We start from the raw sequence: 16,103 nt of genomic DNA on the forward strand, positions 1-16,103 counted from the left end.
TTGCATGGGAAATAAGAATGTGCAGAAGTAGGCTGCAGTCTTGGAGAGTGCAGTGCTGTGTGTGTGTGCAGCTGTGTGATGAAAACATCCTAAGGCATTCTCTTTTTGGTTTTTTGGTTGCTTTTTTCTTTTTCCCCTTTTTCTCTTATAGTAGTTCAGTGATACACATGGTCCTTTTTTTTCCTGTCTTAATTTTCTTTGCATACTTTGCTGTTTAGAAATTGTTAAGCAGTTGGCAAAAGGGATGTTCCTGTACCAGTGCTAGAGGCTGTTAATGATCCAAAACCCATCAGTACACACTGGTTCAGGGGAGACCTTCAAGCAGGGGGTAATTGCTTACTGCTATTTGCAGCCAAGTTCAGTTGCCTAGATTTCAATATAATCCTCTTGTGTTAGCAGTGTTAAAGGAGTAACTGCTGCTGCACTAATAACTTTAGGGAATAGAGAGAACATGCTGAGTAACCACGTTGTTTTGTCTACTGTCTGTGACTGCCACCTCCCTTCTTGAGTCTTGCTTGAAAATGTTCTTGAGTGAGATATTTAATTTCTTTAGTCACAGTGCCTTCCAAGATCTATTTGTTCAAAAGTCTTCCAAGTTGCTGATAGGAACTCATGTTTGTAGCATTAACAAAACCATGTTGTTTCTTTCCTTCTCATCTAGGTGGTTGAACTGGGATTTAATTTTTTATCCTATGGATCACTGAATGAGTAACAGATGGCCTTGCCACGTCTTACAGGCGCTCTACGCTCCTTTTCAAATGTCACTAGACATGATGATTATGGTGAAGAATTAGCTGACTTAACGGTAAATATCTTTTTTTTTTCCAAATTATAAACTATTAGTGTATGTAGTAAGAATTTTGTGGTATTTAGAATAAAGTTAGTGATGGTGAATTTAGGTATGTTTTTTTTTTTTTTTTTTTCCAAGACATTCATTAAAATAACAGATGCATTGTAGAAGCCTGTAATATGAAATGAAGCTCGAATACAGAGAGTTGTAAATAGAGGTTTTCTGAAGGAAAACAAACATCACTTCTATCTTCAACTATAGACTGGTCAGCATCACCTTGATCTCTGTGAAGAGGATGGAATAGCTTATCCTGGAAACTGTCTTTTGGCACGCAAAGGAAAAGAAAATAATCAGTAGTCAAGCATGAATTCACCAAGTGAATCCTTAACCAATTTGATAAGTTTCTTTAATGAAATCACCAGATGAGTGGGGAGCAGTGGATATTGTCTTCCTGAACTTCAGTAAGGCCTTTGATGCTATTTCCTGTAAGATTCTTATAAAGAAGCTACTGAGGAATGGGCTGTGTGAGCAGACAAGATTGCAAACTGGCTGAATGCCCAGACCTAGAAGGCAGTGGTCAGTGGCACGTAGTCTAATTGAAAGCCAGTAATGAATGGAGTACCTCGGGGGTCAGCGCTGGATCCAGTCCTTAACATTTTCATGAATGATCTGGATGATAGGATATATGGCACTCTCAGTAAATCTGCCGAGAATATGAAACTGGGAGGTTGAGAACATGCTGGGGACCACCTTACTGGAAAGCAGCTCTACAGAAAAGGATCTGGAGACTAAGGTGAAATGAGTAAGCTGTCTGTTCTTGCTACTAAGAACACTAGCAGTATTCTTGACTGCATTAAACAAAGTGTCACTACCAGGTCAAGGGAGGTGATGCTTCCTCTCTACTGAGCACTGGTGAAGCACCACCTGGAGTTCTGTGTCCTGTTCTGGCCCATTCAGTACAAGAGAGGCCCGTACATGCTGGCAAGCACAGCTTACAGCCACCAAGAATATAAAGGGACTGGAGGATCAGGAGAGGCTGAGAGAGCTAGGACTGTTCAGCCTGAAGTCTCAGGGTAACTCATCAATGTCTATAAATAGCTGAAGGGAGGATGCAAAGAGGATGTAGCCAAGCTTTGTTCAGTGGTGCACGGTCCCCAGACAAGTGGGCACATACTGGAGCACAGGAAATTCCCTCTAAATTCCAAGAAGTACTTCTGTGCTGTGATGGAGCAGTGGCATGGATTTTCCAGAGAAGCTGTGAAGTCTCCTTGAAGGGCCTCAGAAGCAGCGGGGATGTGGGCATGGGCACTCTGCTCTGGGTGTCCCTGTTCAAGCAGATGTTGAGCAATATGGACCCAGAGGTCCCTTCCAACCTTAACTGTTTCCTGAGATCTCTTTAGAAGTTGCAAAAGTTTAGCTTGGTAAAGAATTTTCCCTTGGAATGGGTAAAGCAGACTGTAAGTATCTTTCTCATTCCTGACACTCAAGTATGTAAAGAATTGTTAATAGGGAAATGAATTGCTGTTGTTACAAAACACTGATTGAGTGAAATTGGAAGGAGTTTCTTTCACTGAAGTTGTTTTTGTCATTGTTTGTTATTGTTTGTTTTAAAGTAATGACTGTACATAAATTTGAAATAAAAATATTAAAATATTTTGTATTTTCAGAAAAAAAGAACAAAACAACAAGAACAGTTACTGAAGTCTGATCTTACTTGGAAGAAGATAATAAAGTTTGTTGATGACAATTTAGACAAAAAAGAATACCAAACTGTAAATGGTGATTTGAAAACTATATTACAAGCAGCAAAACAAATAGGTAGGTTTTAATTCTCAAATTATCCTACAACTAATTTCTTTTTGTTTCAAGCTGATGTCTGCCTGCATACTTTCATACTAGAACAATTTCAGTTCTACTTTAACTCCAGTCTTGCTCTGAAGTATCTTTGAAGTTCTGTTTAGTCTGACAACTATGTGCACAACTACATTTTCTGTTTTATTTTAAAATGTGATTCTGTTTTTATGCCCTTTCTTGTTTTTTGATAGCACTGTTATGTGATGTTATGGCTTGTAATCTACCATAAGTAAGCAAAAGCAACAGCTGCTTTTGTCATGGCAGTATACTGAAGACAGAAGAGTCTTGGTGTTAGCTGCTTTAATTCCACACAGTTGGTATCTTGAAAATTGGTTGCAGTGAGTGAATTTTTTGCTTTAGTGAATTATCAGAAGAAAAATTTCAAATGTATCTCAAGTCACTGGCAAGCATTTTAAATTCATCTGAAGATGCACATATTCTAAATTTTCTGCTATCTGATTCTTTCCTCCCATATCGTAAACATGGCAATCTGTTATTTTTACAAACTTGTTTTTAATTTGACTCTTTTTCTAACACAACAGTAGAGCTTGTGCTGGTAGGAGAATTTAACCTCTCCATGCCAAAAGATAAGCATATGGCTACCTGTCTTCCTGAGAGAGATACTTATAGGAAGGGCCACCTCTTTCTCAGTATAGATGTCTATTGTTTGGTGTATGTCTTTGAGCTGGCATTGGTGATACATGTGATTTGGAGGAAAGTAATGCAAGGTGTGGTGTGAGCCCTCTTAGGGTGTAGGAAAAAATCTGATGTGTGTTACTAATTAGGCTTAGTAGATAAGAATTGACTTACTGACAAATGTCCAACTGAAGTATAACCCAAGGGTAGCTCCCAGTTTAGTCCCCTGTTTACTGTTTGTGCAGAATGCTTGTGCTCTGCAATGTCTTGACTTCTCAGTGCCTGTGTTGTGGCTATCATGATGATGCCTTTCATGGAATGAAACTTGTTTGGAGAAGTAGCTACGTTTTTTTTCTAAAACAATAAAATAAAAATAAAAAAGATTTTAAAAAAATCAATGAATCTGACATAAGATCAGATTGGCTCATGGGTCACTTCAGTGTGCAGTTGTTCCATGCTCTAAATGATGTTTTTTTCTTGCTTTTTTATCAGCTGTTTATTCACAAAAATATAGAAAAGGGGCAGCTGTAGTGATAATTGATCAAGGAAATGCTACCTTTTTAACTTCTTTAGAGATTGTTGACACAATTCATGTTCTTTTACTAATTTTTAAGAGATGTTTGTTGCTGTGCTGTAATAGAAAATACAAGTTTCATACACAGATGTGATGGTTAAGGAGAATCCTGCAACTGTAGCATTAATGTAGCCATTAATTTAGTTGTTTTTCTTTTTGCTTTGTTTTTAAATCCTGTTTTTCACGTATGGACTTGAAATGTATTACCAACGCATTCAAGAATTTAGAGATGCTAACGAGATTTCTCTCAGCACTTCATTTAAATAACATACTACTGATGTCATTTTATAAAACGGTACTCTTTTTGTCTTCTCGATCAGGATTAGGATATTAGGAAGACGTCAATATCACCAAGCTGGGAACAGGCACTGAGGTGGCGTTATGGGGGATACTTAACCCATCTGTCCCACATGTTCCCTCATGAGCAAATATAGACAGCCATGCTACCAGGTTTGAAACGCATGCTATGGTCAGAAAAATAGGTTGGTTCATTGTTCCACTCTAGCTTGTGGTCATCAATTTCAAAGTTGTCTGACAATTACCCCTGTGGTGTCCAAACTGCCTTTCCAAACACTATGATTCTCTTTTCTCATCACATGGTTTTTTACTGCCATTCAGCCTTTCAAATAAACAATCTTGTAATTTTTCCCAGTTGGATCCCAGTTTTCCTGGAATCACAGAATGGCTTGGGTTGGAAGAGGCATGATAGATTATTTAGTTTCACACTCCTGCTGCAGCTAGGGTTGCCAAGCAGTAGATCAGGCACTAGATCTGGTTGCCCAGGACTCCATCTAGTCTGACCTTGAACACCTCCAGGGATAGGATATCCACAGTTTCTCTGAGCAACCTTTTCTAGTGCCTCATTGCCCTCTGAGCAAAGAATTTCCTCCTTACCTACCCTCTTTTAATTTAAAACAATTACCTCTTTTCCTATTGTTTTGCTACATACCTACTTGTCTTAACACTATCCTTACAGATTGAGAGATAAGAATAGGACATTTTCTTACAGGAATATGATTTTATTATAAGTTATCATAAAAATGAATAAAAGACTTGAAGTCTATTGTGGAATTATAATTCATGACTATAGGTAAAATATTTTATTTTCGTGAACCTTTAATTCATTTTCTTTTATGTGATTCAAACAGCTATCCTGTAGTGGCTTTTATTTCTTAGCCAGTGAAATATATAGTTTCCATATTTGTACTCATTTTAGATGCTGTGGTATTTTTTGTAAGTAATGTAACCTAAAACTCAGTATGCATTTTTGAGGAAGAACTGCTTGTGAGATGCACATTCTATTTAAATGTGAGAATCATCTGGGAGAGGAAAACTAAGGTTTAAATAAGGACCACTCTTGTCCAGCAGAATTAGAGCTGTGAATTAGAGCTGGAGAGACATTTGTCACTGTCATTTTCTTTTATTCTGAATACTTATATCCATAACAAGCAACCTGGGACAAATGGAGGAGAAGATCTGCATGATTGTTTTAAATATCCATTGGTTACAGTTTAACTGTAAGAGATGCTACAGTAAAATGTAGTTAGGGTTGACAAATATGACTTTCATGTTTGTAATAGAAAACATAAAACCATATGAGGTCTAGCAGTAGGGCAAAATATAGTAGATAGTGGAAAAGAATAAGTTTTATAAGTAAAATCAGTATCTGATATTCTTAGTTGAAAATGCTATCCATGAAAATATTTTGGCAGATTTGTATTTGCTGTCTTAATGACAGAAACATGTACTAGCTGTGTGACTTTTTTTTTTTAATTTTCATTTTGGTGGAACAAAATTATTTTATTGGAGAAAAATGATGTTCTCACAACTTTAATGGTGGGTTGAGTGTAATAGAGCATATAGAAAAACATAGTGTTGTTTTTTTTTTTTTTTTGTGATGGAAGGAAAGTGCAAAATTAATAAATGCATGATTATTTAGTTGGAATGAGTTAGGACAAAATCATCAGCCTTGTTGCTTCTGAACAGAGACATAATGTGACCAGAAGAAAAAAATACAGAGACTGAGGCACAAAATGAATGGACAGTAATATTCCAACCGTCATCATTGGAGACATACAGTCAGAAGAGTGAATTGACTACATGCTATTTTTGTTTAATTTGAAGGAAATGAACTCTCATCCTAGGCAATGGATACTGAAATATTAATTTACTTAATAGGGAAAATATTAGTAATCAAAATGATGTCAATGGCTTAAAAGAGAAAACAGAAAAGAGTTGCCATGTTTGCTGGCTCCATGTATTTGGAGGAGTGAGAAATTTTCTCAGGAGATGTTTCCACAAAACACGAGGCAGTGATAGGAGAGCACTAAAAACCAAAAGAACTGTTTCTAGAATCTTTCAGTACTAGTGTTATTTTTGTTTAATATGGTGTACTTCTGCTTTAATACTGGAAACTTCTAAAATAATGGTAATACATATTTGTACATTAGGAATGTGAGTGCAGTTTGTGCAACCCAGTTTTAGGTGGAAGTTTTCAAGCTTTAAAAAAAAAAAAATCAAAACCTAATTCCTTTACGGTTAAGGATAAACAAGGAGAGTAAACCACCTCATTTCCACTGAGAAGTATTTACATGCATCTTGAGTGTGTATGTATTTACTTTTATGTAGTTAATCTAGATATCTAATTATTATGTAAATACAACCCAAAATATCTTCATGAGCTTCTCAGCTTTTCACAGTTCACTTCAATGAAATTCAAGAGAAGTAGTGAAGTTGTATGTTAGGTTTCTGGTTACTTACATACATAGGACCATAACTGGACAGCAGAGTGGAGTCAGGCACAAGACTGTTTTGGGTATTCATAAGAAAATAACTTAATTAGTTATGCAGGAAGTGCAACTTTGTGGTTTTTTTTTAATTTAATATTGATCTTTTAAAAATAAATAGTTTACTTTAGCAGCTCTTTTGAATTAGCAGCAGTGGAGGAGTTATTCACTTGAAATGTATTGTTTTCTGTTGGAGTTATGCCAGACAATCCTGAATTGACCAAATAAAGACATCTTGAAAGTAGCAGTTTGTAAACCTTGACAATAAGCTTTTTCAGATGCTTTAAAAAATTATGAAATCTTGTAAGAAATGCTAGTTTTCTGAAAATGGTGGAGCAGTTTGCCTGGCTTCTTAAAAAACTTTTTTAAAATAAAGGAGAAACTTTCGCATATTGTTCTTATATTCAAGGAGAGAGAGGATTAAAAAATAGAAAAGGAAGGGGGGGGGGAAAGAAAAAAAAAAGAAAAGCATGCTGCCTCTCTGTCTATTTTATCCATTGTCTTTTTTCATTCTAAGTGACACTCAGGTTAATAATATAGTGTTTGCTTATATTTTCCTTGCGTGCTTCTGAGAATATTTATGTAAGAGGTAAATTCATTTTTTTCTCTAATTATATTATTTTAGAGTTTTTTGTAGGTAAGCCAGTAAGTATACATTCACACATTTATTTGCTTTAACTTCTTTGGATAATTTTTGTAATATACATGCATTCCGTAGTACCAGAAGAAGAATGTAGTAATTTCCAGCTGAGTTCTGTATGTTTAGTCTGGCTTGAATATTCAGATTAGGCAGTGAATAAACATTGTTTCAACATAAAATTCTGTTGCTGTTAAAAAGCCAATAAATATGCTAGTGTGAATATAAGACCCAGGCACGCTTTTTCTCTTGGAAAAACAAGAAAGCAATGGTAATTCCTAATATGAATTTCTAATAAGTAGAAGGGGTAATGAAGACAGATGCTTTACTATTTCATGCATTTTATAATTCAATAGCTTGCAACAATTGCTACTTCTTATTATGGTCGTCATTTCACATCTTTGTTGATGAGACTTGCGAGAAATTGAGTACAGTTATGTTATAAGCAATGAATGAGAATTAGTTTGAAGTGTATAAAATTACATTTGTTTTTGTTAACAGTTGGAGCTGAAAATGGACAAGAAGCAATTGAAAGCGGAGCTGTTTTTCTCTTTAAGACATTTCACGGGAAAGAATGTGTTGGTCATGATGAGACAAAGGCCATCAAGCAGATGTTTGGGCCATTTCCATCATCATCTGCTACTGCAGCTTGTAATGCCACATGTCGGATTGCTTCTCACTTCACTGAAGAACAGCTTACAGCCCTCATACAGATGGCTGAGGAGCAAAATGGTGATAACAGAGTGTTCTTTGGTAAAAATATAGTGTTTTCATTTGACATGCATGATTTGGATCACTCTGAGGAGCTGCCTGTAAATGGTGAGGCTGATGCTCAAAGAATTATAAGCTTAGATTATAAGAAATTTCTGAATAATCAGCTGGATCATCTAAAGAACTGCTGTGATAAGAAGTCTGATCTCAAGTCTTTGGAAAAAGTAGATGATTCTTTTTTATGGTCTGAAGTTGGAAAATATCTGAATGAATCTCAGGGTGGTACCCCTGGAGGACCAACAACGGAAGATCTCTGCTGTACTTTGTATGAGATGCTTGCTTCTCCCAAGAGCGGTGATGAACTTCAAAATGAGGTACAGTAGAGTATTCTCTATACCGTATCTATTTGAATGTTGCATAAATTCCAGATTATTTCATATTAGATTATGCCAATATGCACATTACTGAAGTGTTATCTATGCTTGCTTTGTCTCTAGAAAAATTTAATGGCAGCAATCTCAATCCACCAGACAGATGGTGAAAACAGCATGTGTTTTTTGTGAATAGTCACATTTTTTCCTCATAAAATACAGTCTATTTTTTTTTTGCTGACCTTTCCTATACTTTCTTTCTAAGCAATTGCTCTTTTAAACTACCATATAAAAGTATGAGAACTTGCAAATCTGCACCAAAGAAAACTTTTTTGGGAAGTTTTCAGAGCCTTCTTGTTGCTAGAAGTGAAAGGAAGTAGATGATGTGGTGGTGGATTGCACAGGTGGTGCTAATATTTTCTTTGATAAGGAAGTAGGGAGGATTGATCACAAGAAGAGCAGGGAGAACTTGATGGACAGAGCACAGATTCTGGGAGGCTGCAGCTGAAGTATAAGCATAGTGGTTGAAAGGGAAGGATGTTTAAAGACTAGCAAACAAGCTTTGAAGATGTGTACAGGAAAGATGAATGTATGGAAGGAGAACACTATTTTTGAATAGGATTGGGAAAGAATTCCTGCTATCTTCCAACTGCTTCTGTCAAATTTTCTATGTTAGTGATGTTGCAGGAATTATGATTTAATAATAGAAAAGGTGCTCTTTGTTATTGTATATGTAGCTTTTTGAGGCTTATTTAGCAGGGCTTCGCTTCTTTTCTTTGCCTTTCCAGAAAGGAAAAAATAGTCTCACTTGACTGTCTGAAATCTGTACCTTGTGTTGGATTTTTAAGAATATTTAGTAATAAAGATATATCTTTTCTCCCCATTCTGCTCTCCCATCTCACCTGTAACTTTCTGAAACCTTGTTTTTCCTTGTTGTGAGTACAAACATGGTTAACATGCTGCCTTGCCTTGCAACACCTTATTAATTTATTGCTCACTGCATGGTTTGGGGACGGTACATGTGAGGAGACATCAGACTGATTCAAAACTGATCACTTTTTTAAAGGGTAGTTGGCATTTCTATTGTGCTGTCTGTAAAAGCAGGAACTTAAAGTTTCTTACGGACGTCAGATTTTGCCTTCACATGAGAATTTATTTTATTACAGCAGTGTTGCTGGTGGCAGCATTACGAGCAGATGGTGCTCTCAAACCTGAAGATAATCCATTTCTAGAGCTAGGTCATAGATCCATCATATGAGATGGTACGTTTGATCATGCATACTGAAAATCTTATATTAATCAAGGTGTTAAATACATTCTCAAGTCTCTAGGCTCTATAAAGTACATTTTTACTTATAAACGAAGAAGAAAGAACCACTCATGCAAAAATATAATTACTTGTAAATACAAATTCAGATTGGTAACATACAGTTGCATATTTTAAAACAGGTTCCTTGTCTGTTTGTTTTTCTATTTAGAAAGGTTACATATAGCCTGTTTGTTGCTAAAGAGGAACGTACTGGTGGTGAGGATATTGGGGAATTGAATCTCTAGGAAAATTTTATTTGATCTTTAAGTTTAAGAATTAAGAAGCTGAGCATTTTTAGTTTATTTCAAGGAGTGACATACTGTTTTTGTAGTGTATGGAGAGATACACCTGTATTTGTTTTATCTATGTAATGAACTCTACAAGGAATTGAAATCAGCTTCTGTCTCTGGCACTGCATAGCGTTCAGTTCTAGTGATTGGGGATGTACAAGTAATACCTTGTTCTTTGTACTCCCTATTAAAGAAGACTCCACACTTCCTTTGGAGCAGTTTGTTTATTTGGCATCACTGGCAACTGTTAGAGGAAAATTGATTATTGTACTTGAAATAACTTTTGCTTTTCACTGGGGACACAGCCTTGTGAAACTAAATGACAGATACTAGAATGTGCTATTCTCTTTGTGTGTCAGATCCTGTTGATGAGTATGAAATGGTAATGATGTGATAACATTATTTAAAAATAGGAAGAGCTCACAAGTAGCTATATAGTTTAGCCCAATAACTGTTGATGATTTTATTTATTTAGTTATTAATCAAAGAAAGTACGCAGGGCATTTCTCATACTCTGTTTCTACTCTTGGGAATGAAAGCTTGAGGCATCTGAGAGCATTTCAGTATTCATGTCCCTAACTCCTCCAGAATAACTGGGAATAAGTTTGAGTTGTTCAGTACCACTTTGGTTATGCTCTCATATTCTCAGAGGCTACATCCCTTTTTCCTGTGAACTCTTGTCATAAGTTATCTATGAACTATTTCTGAATGGTAGACTGGAGATGTCTGTCTCTATTTTTACAGTAACTCACAGATATATTATCTGTTTATGATAACAAAACAGAGAGAAATATCCTATAGAGATGAAATTACTAGAGAAAAATCCCTTAGTGGAGTCCAAGTCATGTGAAGATCTAGTTTATATTGCAAAAATATAAAAACCTGTCCAGTTTATTTATCTCAAGGTAAGGAAAGAATTTTCACAAACAGGAAACATTAATGTCACTGATTGTATTAGATTAGACATTATTTTCCAGACAAAATTTTAAAAGCTCTATAAATGACTGGATCAACACTGGGCTATGATGTGAAAAAGGAGAACAGTAAAGCGAAAAAAAAAAAAAAAAAGTTCACTTGCCTATAAAGTAAGGCATGGAGTTCACTGTTTGGGCTTCTCTGGCTTGCTTTATGGCTGTGACTATTTTTGGCTCTGTGCATTAAATGGTAATGCCTATGTGTATGGAAAAATACGTATCACAACCTGAACAGGCAACTAACCCATGAGAAAGGACTCATGTTAGCTTATGAATGCAAGTAAACTTCCTCTAGCTTCTGCAACTAGCTAGAAGAAACTCGTTTGAGAGAAACTGCTCTGTAGCTGTAAATAAGTATCCTTGCTTTCTGTGAATGACCTTTCTTATCCTGATTCATGATACTTTATTGTCTCCTGCTATTATACATACATAAATATGTGTCCATGATACTAAGGGGTGATTGCAGGCATCTTGCCATCAGCTGGGGGAAAAACCCCAGGGTAGACAGTAATACTAGCTTACCACCCCCAGTAATGTTGGTGGGTGTTGAGTTGGTGGGTGGAGAGTGTGCTGGTTGCATCCAGTAATGTGCATTACCTCTCTGTTAAAAAGATGAGTATGTGCCTGCATTTTTTTGGCGGGGGATCAGTAAATCTTACACAGAAGCACTGATACTTTTGCATTACAACATGTCTTTCAACTGTAGCTCCAGGACTTCCAATTAAATATAATCCAACCATATTGCAAAATCTCACAGTGGGGAAACAAACATTTCCTGTTATTTAATTTCTAAGAGTAATTCAGAGTTTATCATTCTGAAAACTGATAATTGTCTTCTTCCTTGTCATCACCTGGTTCCTCAGGTGTTTATGACACTGCAGTAAGAGACCGAAGATGGTTATGGGGAGTTTGGAGGTGCTGATGCCTTACTCCAAGGGTCAGAAACATTCACCTCAAAACAAAGTAGACCTGAAATCAGAAGTGTACAGGGTAGGGAATATGGATTTGATATGTTCAAAATAAAGTAGTCCAGAGTTGGGCAGAATCTCTTCCTATATAGGGAAGAAATATGCCCCTATATAAAGCCATTCATTAATACAGTCATAATCAGAGCTAGGTGATTGTAACTTCAATATTAAAAATCGGTGTTCTTCATACTTCTTTCAGAACAGAAGCTAATACATTAATTTACTGTTTTGTTAAAAATAGTGTTATGTGTTAATTTTTCTTTCTTCCATTGTGGTGTTTCTGCTTCTCTGAATGGTTAATGTAGGAATAGGATTTTAGACAGTTTTTCCCATTCTCTGGTATGTAAAGCTCTGTTTCTGAGATTTCTGCTTTTAACTTGTTTTTAGTTGCATTAGTCACCAGTGGCAATATATTGATTTTTATTTTTCTGCTTGAGTTTATCTATGTTGTTTTGCCCTACTCTAATCTCATCATGAGTGTCTGCTAATATGCTTTGTGGATCTAACGTGTAAATGCTCTTGGAATCAAAAGCAAGGGGAACTTAACTAATTTGTTCAATCAACCATCTGGTAGAAAGCTTCTCTGTGTCTGCCAGCAACCTTTCTGATAGAGCAGAGAAGAGTGAAGGAGATTAAAGGCTATATAAAGTTTCTCAGGATCTGGAAGGGAACTTTCCTGTCAGTGATACAATACTTAAAATAAGAGAAGGATTGTGAATCAAAGGATGTGAAAAACTTTGTCCCAGCTTCTTTCTTCCAGAGTGCTCTGCAATCTTGTTGCATAAGTAGTTAAAGCAAACCTTTGTTATCTGGTATCTGGCTTTATTAAGGGCTGTTCCTGTGATAACTTTCCCTGTGCTGCAATTGTTCCTTTTTTTAAACCATTAAATTGTTAAAAAATGACTATTAAAGAACTTCATATTTTCAACACAGCCTTTCCTTTCATTTATCCTCCAGGCAGTTCCTTGCCAATTTCTCATTACTGTATTAGTGCTTCATGAACTTAACAAGTACCCATGTGGAACACTGCATTATTTTAAAAGAAGTCCGGATGTGAGACAACTGTTATTTATTTACTTTCTAGATCAATGAAGTGTTAGACCAACTGATGTATCTCTAATAAGCTCATGCTGCATTTATGAAGTTCTCCATTTATGTCTGATATTTTTTTGAAAAACTTTTTTTTTCCAAATCATATATGTATGTGTGTGTGTCTACATATTTATTTATTTATTCACAGTGTTGTTACTCTTGTATATGTATTTCTGTACTATAACTTCCTTTGTCAGTTTTTGAAGATTTCTGAAAGATTGTCCTGTACTCAGACAACAAGGACAGGGAATTTCTGGTTTCTAGCTTTGATGTGATCACTTTTATATCCATACTTCATCCTTTTTAACTAGTTTATTCTTTAATGCAAAATCAAATTTTTTTTTCTTCAACTAGAGATGACCTGCAATTTTAAATTTCAATTAAAATTAATGAAAGTTTGGAAGTTAAGTCTTGGAAGGGAGTAAGATTCAAAATTTCCTTTTCAAATGGGAAATTTGAGTTATGGTAAGAGGCGGTTAGTGAAGTCAGCAGGCCTGTGGAGAACAGAATGGTAAGCAGGCCCGGAGATTTTTAAAGCTAAAAATGCTTAAATTGTTTTCTGATGTGGGGATATGACCCAATAACTAAAAGAAACATAGCAGGAGATGACAGGGTGCTTCCCCTCACCCATCCTTGTAATAATTTTAAGCTGTCTTGCAATCTACTCAAACAAATCTAGTATAGCATCATCACTTCCTGGAAACTTGCACTGTTCCTTATGAATAGGAAATTTCCATATAAAGCTATTGTTAGGTGATGATTACTGTGTTAAAAAGAAAAAGGAAATAAGATATTCACAACTACAGTTTCCTCAAATTAGGCAAACTTGGATGTAAATGTGTGTCTTTCCTGTCTTACAGTGGACAAATCTTTCACTGTAGCTTGGAAATCTGAGGGCACATCATTCACGGTGAACTGTGACTGCTCAGTTTTGTTAATTCTGGTCAGGAAAAAAAAAAGCGTAGTAGTCAATGGGTCATGTTTTTTTTTTTCTCCTAGGAGCCCTTTAGTTACCACCATTTGTGGTGTTTTTGTGTTTTTGTGTGTGTGTGTGTGTGTAAAAACCTCTGTTTATGGTGTTTTGTTCATTTTTTTCTTTTTAATATTGGCTACCGAATGAATTCCTGATATGCACATTCATATTGTGTACTTCATTACTCTATAAAGTGATTTATTGTGAAAGTAGATCAAATTTTTTAAAGTCCACTGGATAATCTTTGTTACTGTCCTTGCTGTTCCTTCAGTGTTGCAAGGAAAGGACATTTTGTGGAACTCTCTAAATTTCACCCTCAGCTATCATGACTTTTCAAAAAGTCCTGTAGTTCTTGAATTACTGTTGCTTCCTGTAGCTGGTGTGATCTCATCTTATTTGATCAAAGCTTCCTTCCTTGCCTCCCAAAGTTGAAGTTACAATTGAAAAGTAACTGTATATAACATTATAGTCTGACCATAACAAAGGGTGCTTTTGGAATGACTTACATTAGCTGTTGCCCTTTATTTTGGAGAATACATCATTGTTTGTTTGTTTTTTTTTTATTGCTCTGCTTTGAGCAGTAAGATGAATAAGTAAAAACTGAAAGGTTAGAGTGGAGTCTGGTGTGAATATATTCTGGAATGAGTCCAGCAGAGTGACAGAGAGATGAAACACTGGAGTATCTGGTGCACGAGGAGGGTTCAAAGAGCTGGGGATAGTCTGGGGATGAGAACGGTGTCATTTGGTGTTGGGTAAAGAAATTGGAGCCAGGCTTTTCTCAAGCTGAGCGGTGCGGTTGATACATTGGAAGGAAGGGGAAACTATCCAGAGGGACCTAGACAGGCTGGAGAAGTGGGCCCATGAAAACCTAATGAGGTTCAGTAAGGCCAAGTGCAGGGTGCTGCATTTGAGCTGGGGTAATCCCAGGTATTTACACAAACTGGGGGAAGATCTCCTTCAGAGCAGCCCTGCGGAGAAAGACTTGGAGGTCCTGGTGGATGAAAAGCTGCACATGAGCCAGCAGTGCGCACTTGCAGCCTTGAAGGCCAACTGTGTTCTGGGCTGCATTAAGAAAGGGGTGTCCAGCAGGGAGAGGGAGGTGATCGTCCCCCTCTGCTCGGCTCTTGTGAGGCCCCGTCTGCAGTACTGCGCCCAGGCCTGGGGCCTCCAGTACACGAAGGACACGTAGCTCTCAGAGACCTCTAAGATCATCCAGTTCAAGTATATTCCTAATTTTGTATTAAGTCTTTTTGTTACTCCTGATTCAAAATGAAGTGTAAATTCTTTCTTAGCCTAATACATTTTTTTGAAGCTCAGAAACTTCTGGTTTTGTAACAGATTCCTTGTTAGTAGAATTGCTTCTTAAATAAATGGAGCGAACCTTTGGAGTACTTATATTTTAACCTTATAAGTAATTTAATGAATTATAGTGTACAGGAAATAAATAATTCTTGTATTACAAGTATTTGCAATTACATTGTCAAGTGATCTTGATTTCCGATGTGTTAAATTGGTCTCCTAAACTAAGTATTTATAAATAATGGATGTTTGTTATTCAGGGAAATTACTCATTTTGTTTCCTGAAATAAACAGGAATTTGTAATGGTCATTTTTCTCTTATGAGAAAATTAATACAGTATTAATTTATAAGACCAAATTTCTAATATCCTTTAAAAGCCTATCATTATTTATATGAACATTTCAATTTCTTTTGATGTGAAAGCTAAGACAGATGTAACATTGTGAAATTACAATGAAATACAGTTCAGGAAGAAAGCACGTTGTAGAGCTTAAAATGCAAACCAGCACTTACATATACTTACTACGTAAGTGATGGAAGTGCATATGTAGCTTCACACAAAATCACATTACTTGAGAATAAGACTAAGCCAGTGTACAGACTTTATTTCCTACTAGTGATTTAGTGTGCTTTTTGTCAGTAGGACACACTGCAGGCACTCTTCTCAGTATTTACTCATTTCTTGTCCACTCTGAAACACTTGCTTTCAAGTGCAGAAAGAATTTTAGCATTAATATTTTATAAGTAAAAGCTATACATTCTTGCTGTTAGTTTAAAAATAAAAAACAGTAAAGAAAAATAAGTAAACAGCTGACCTAAGAAAGACTCAACGGTTACT

General features: G+C 36.1%; 1 protein-coding gene across 1 annotated transcript in view; it reads left to right on the top strand.

Annotated features, from left to right (window-relative positions):
* Window positions 1-715: 715 nt before the first annotated feature.
* Window positions 716-16,103, top strand: part of ASCC3 (activating signal cointegrator 1 complex subunit 3) — a gene marked incomplete at both ends in the record, with an annotated part of 243,679 nt that continues 228,291 nt past the window's right edge. The window contains 3 exons of the mRNA XM_079532681.1: window positions 716-805; window positions 2,458-2,608; window positions 7,779-8,362. Coding sequence (XP_079388807.1) covers window positions 716-805; window positions 2,458-2,608; window positions 7,779-8,362 — 825 coding nt within the window. The remainder of the gene's footprint in view (window positions 806-2,457; window positions 2,609-7,778; window positions 8,363-16,103) is intronic.

Source organism: Tetrao urogallus (genome assembly GCF_951394365.1).
Source record: "Tetrao urogallus genome assembly, chromosome: 2".
NCBI classification, from domain to species: domain Eukaryota; kingdom Metazoa; phylum Chordata; class Aves; order Galliformes; family Phasianidae; genus Tetrao; species Tetrao urogallus.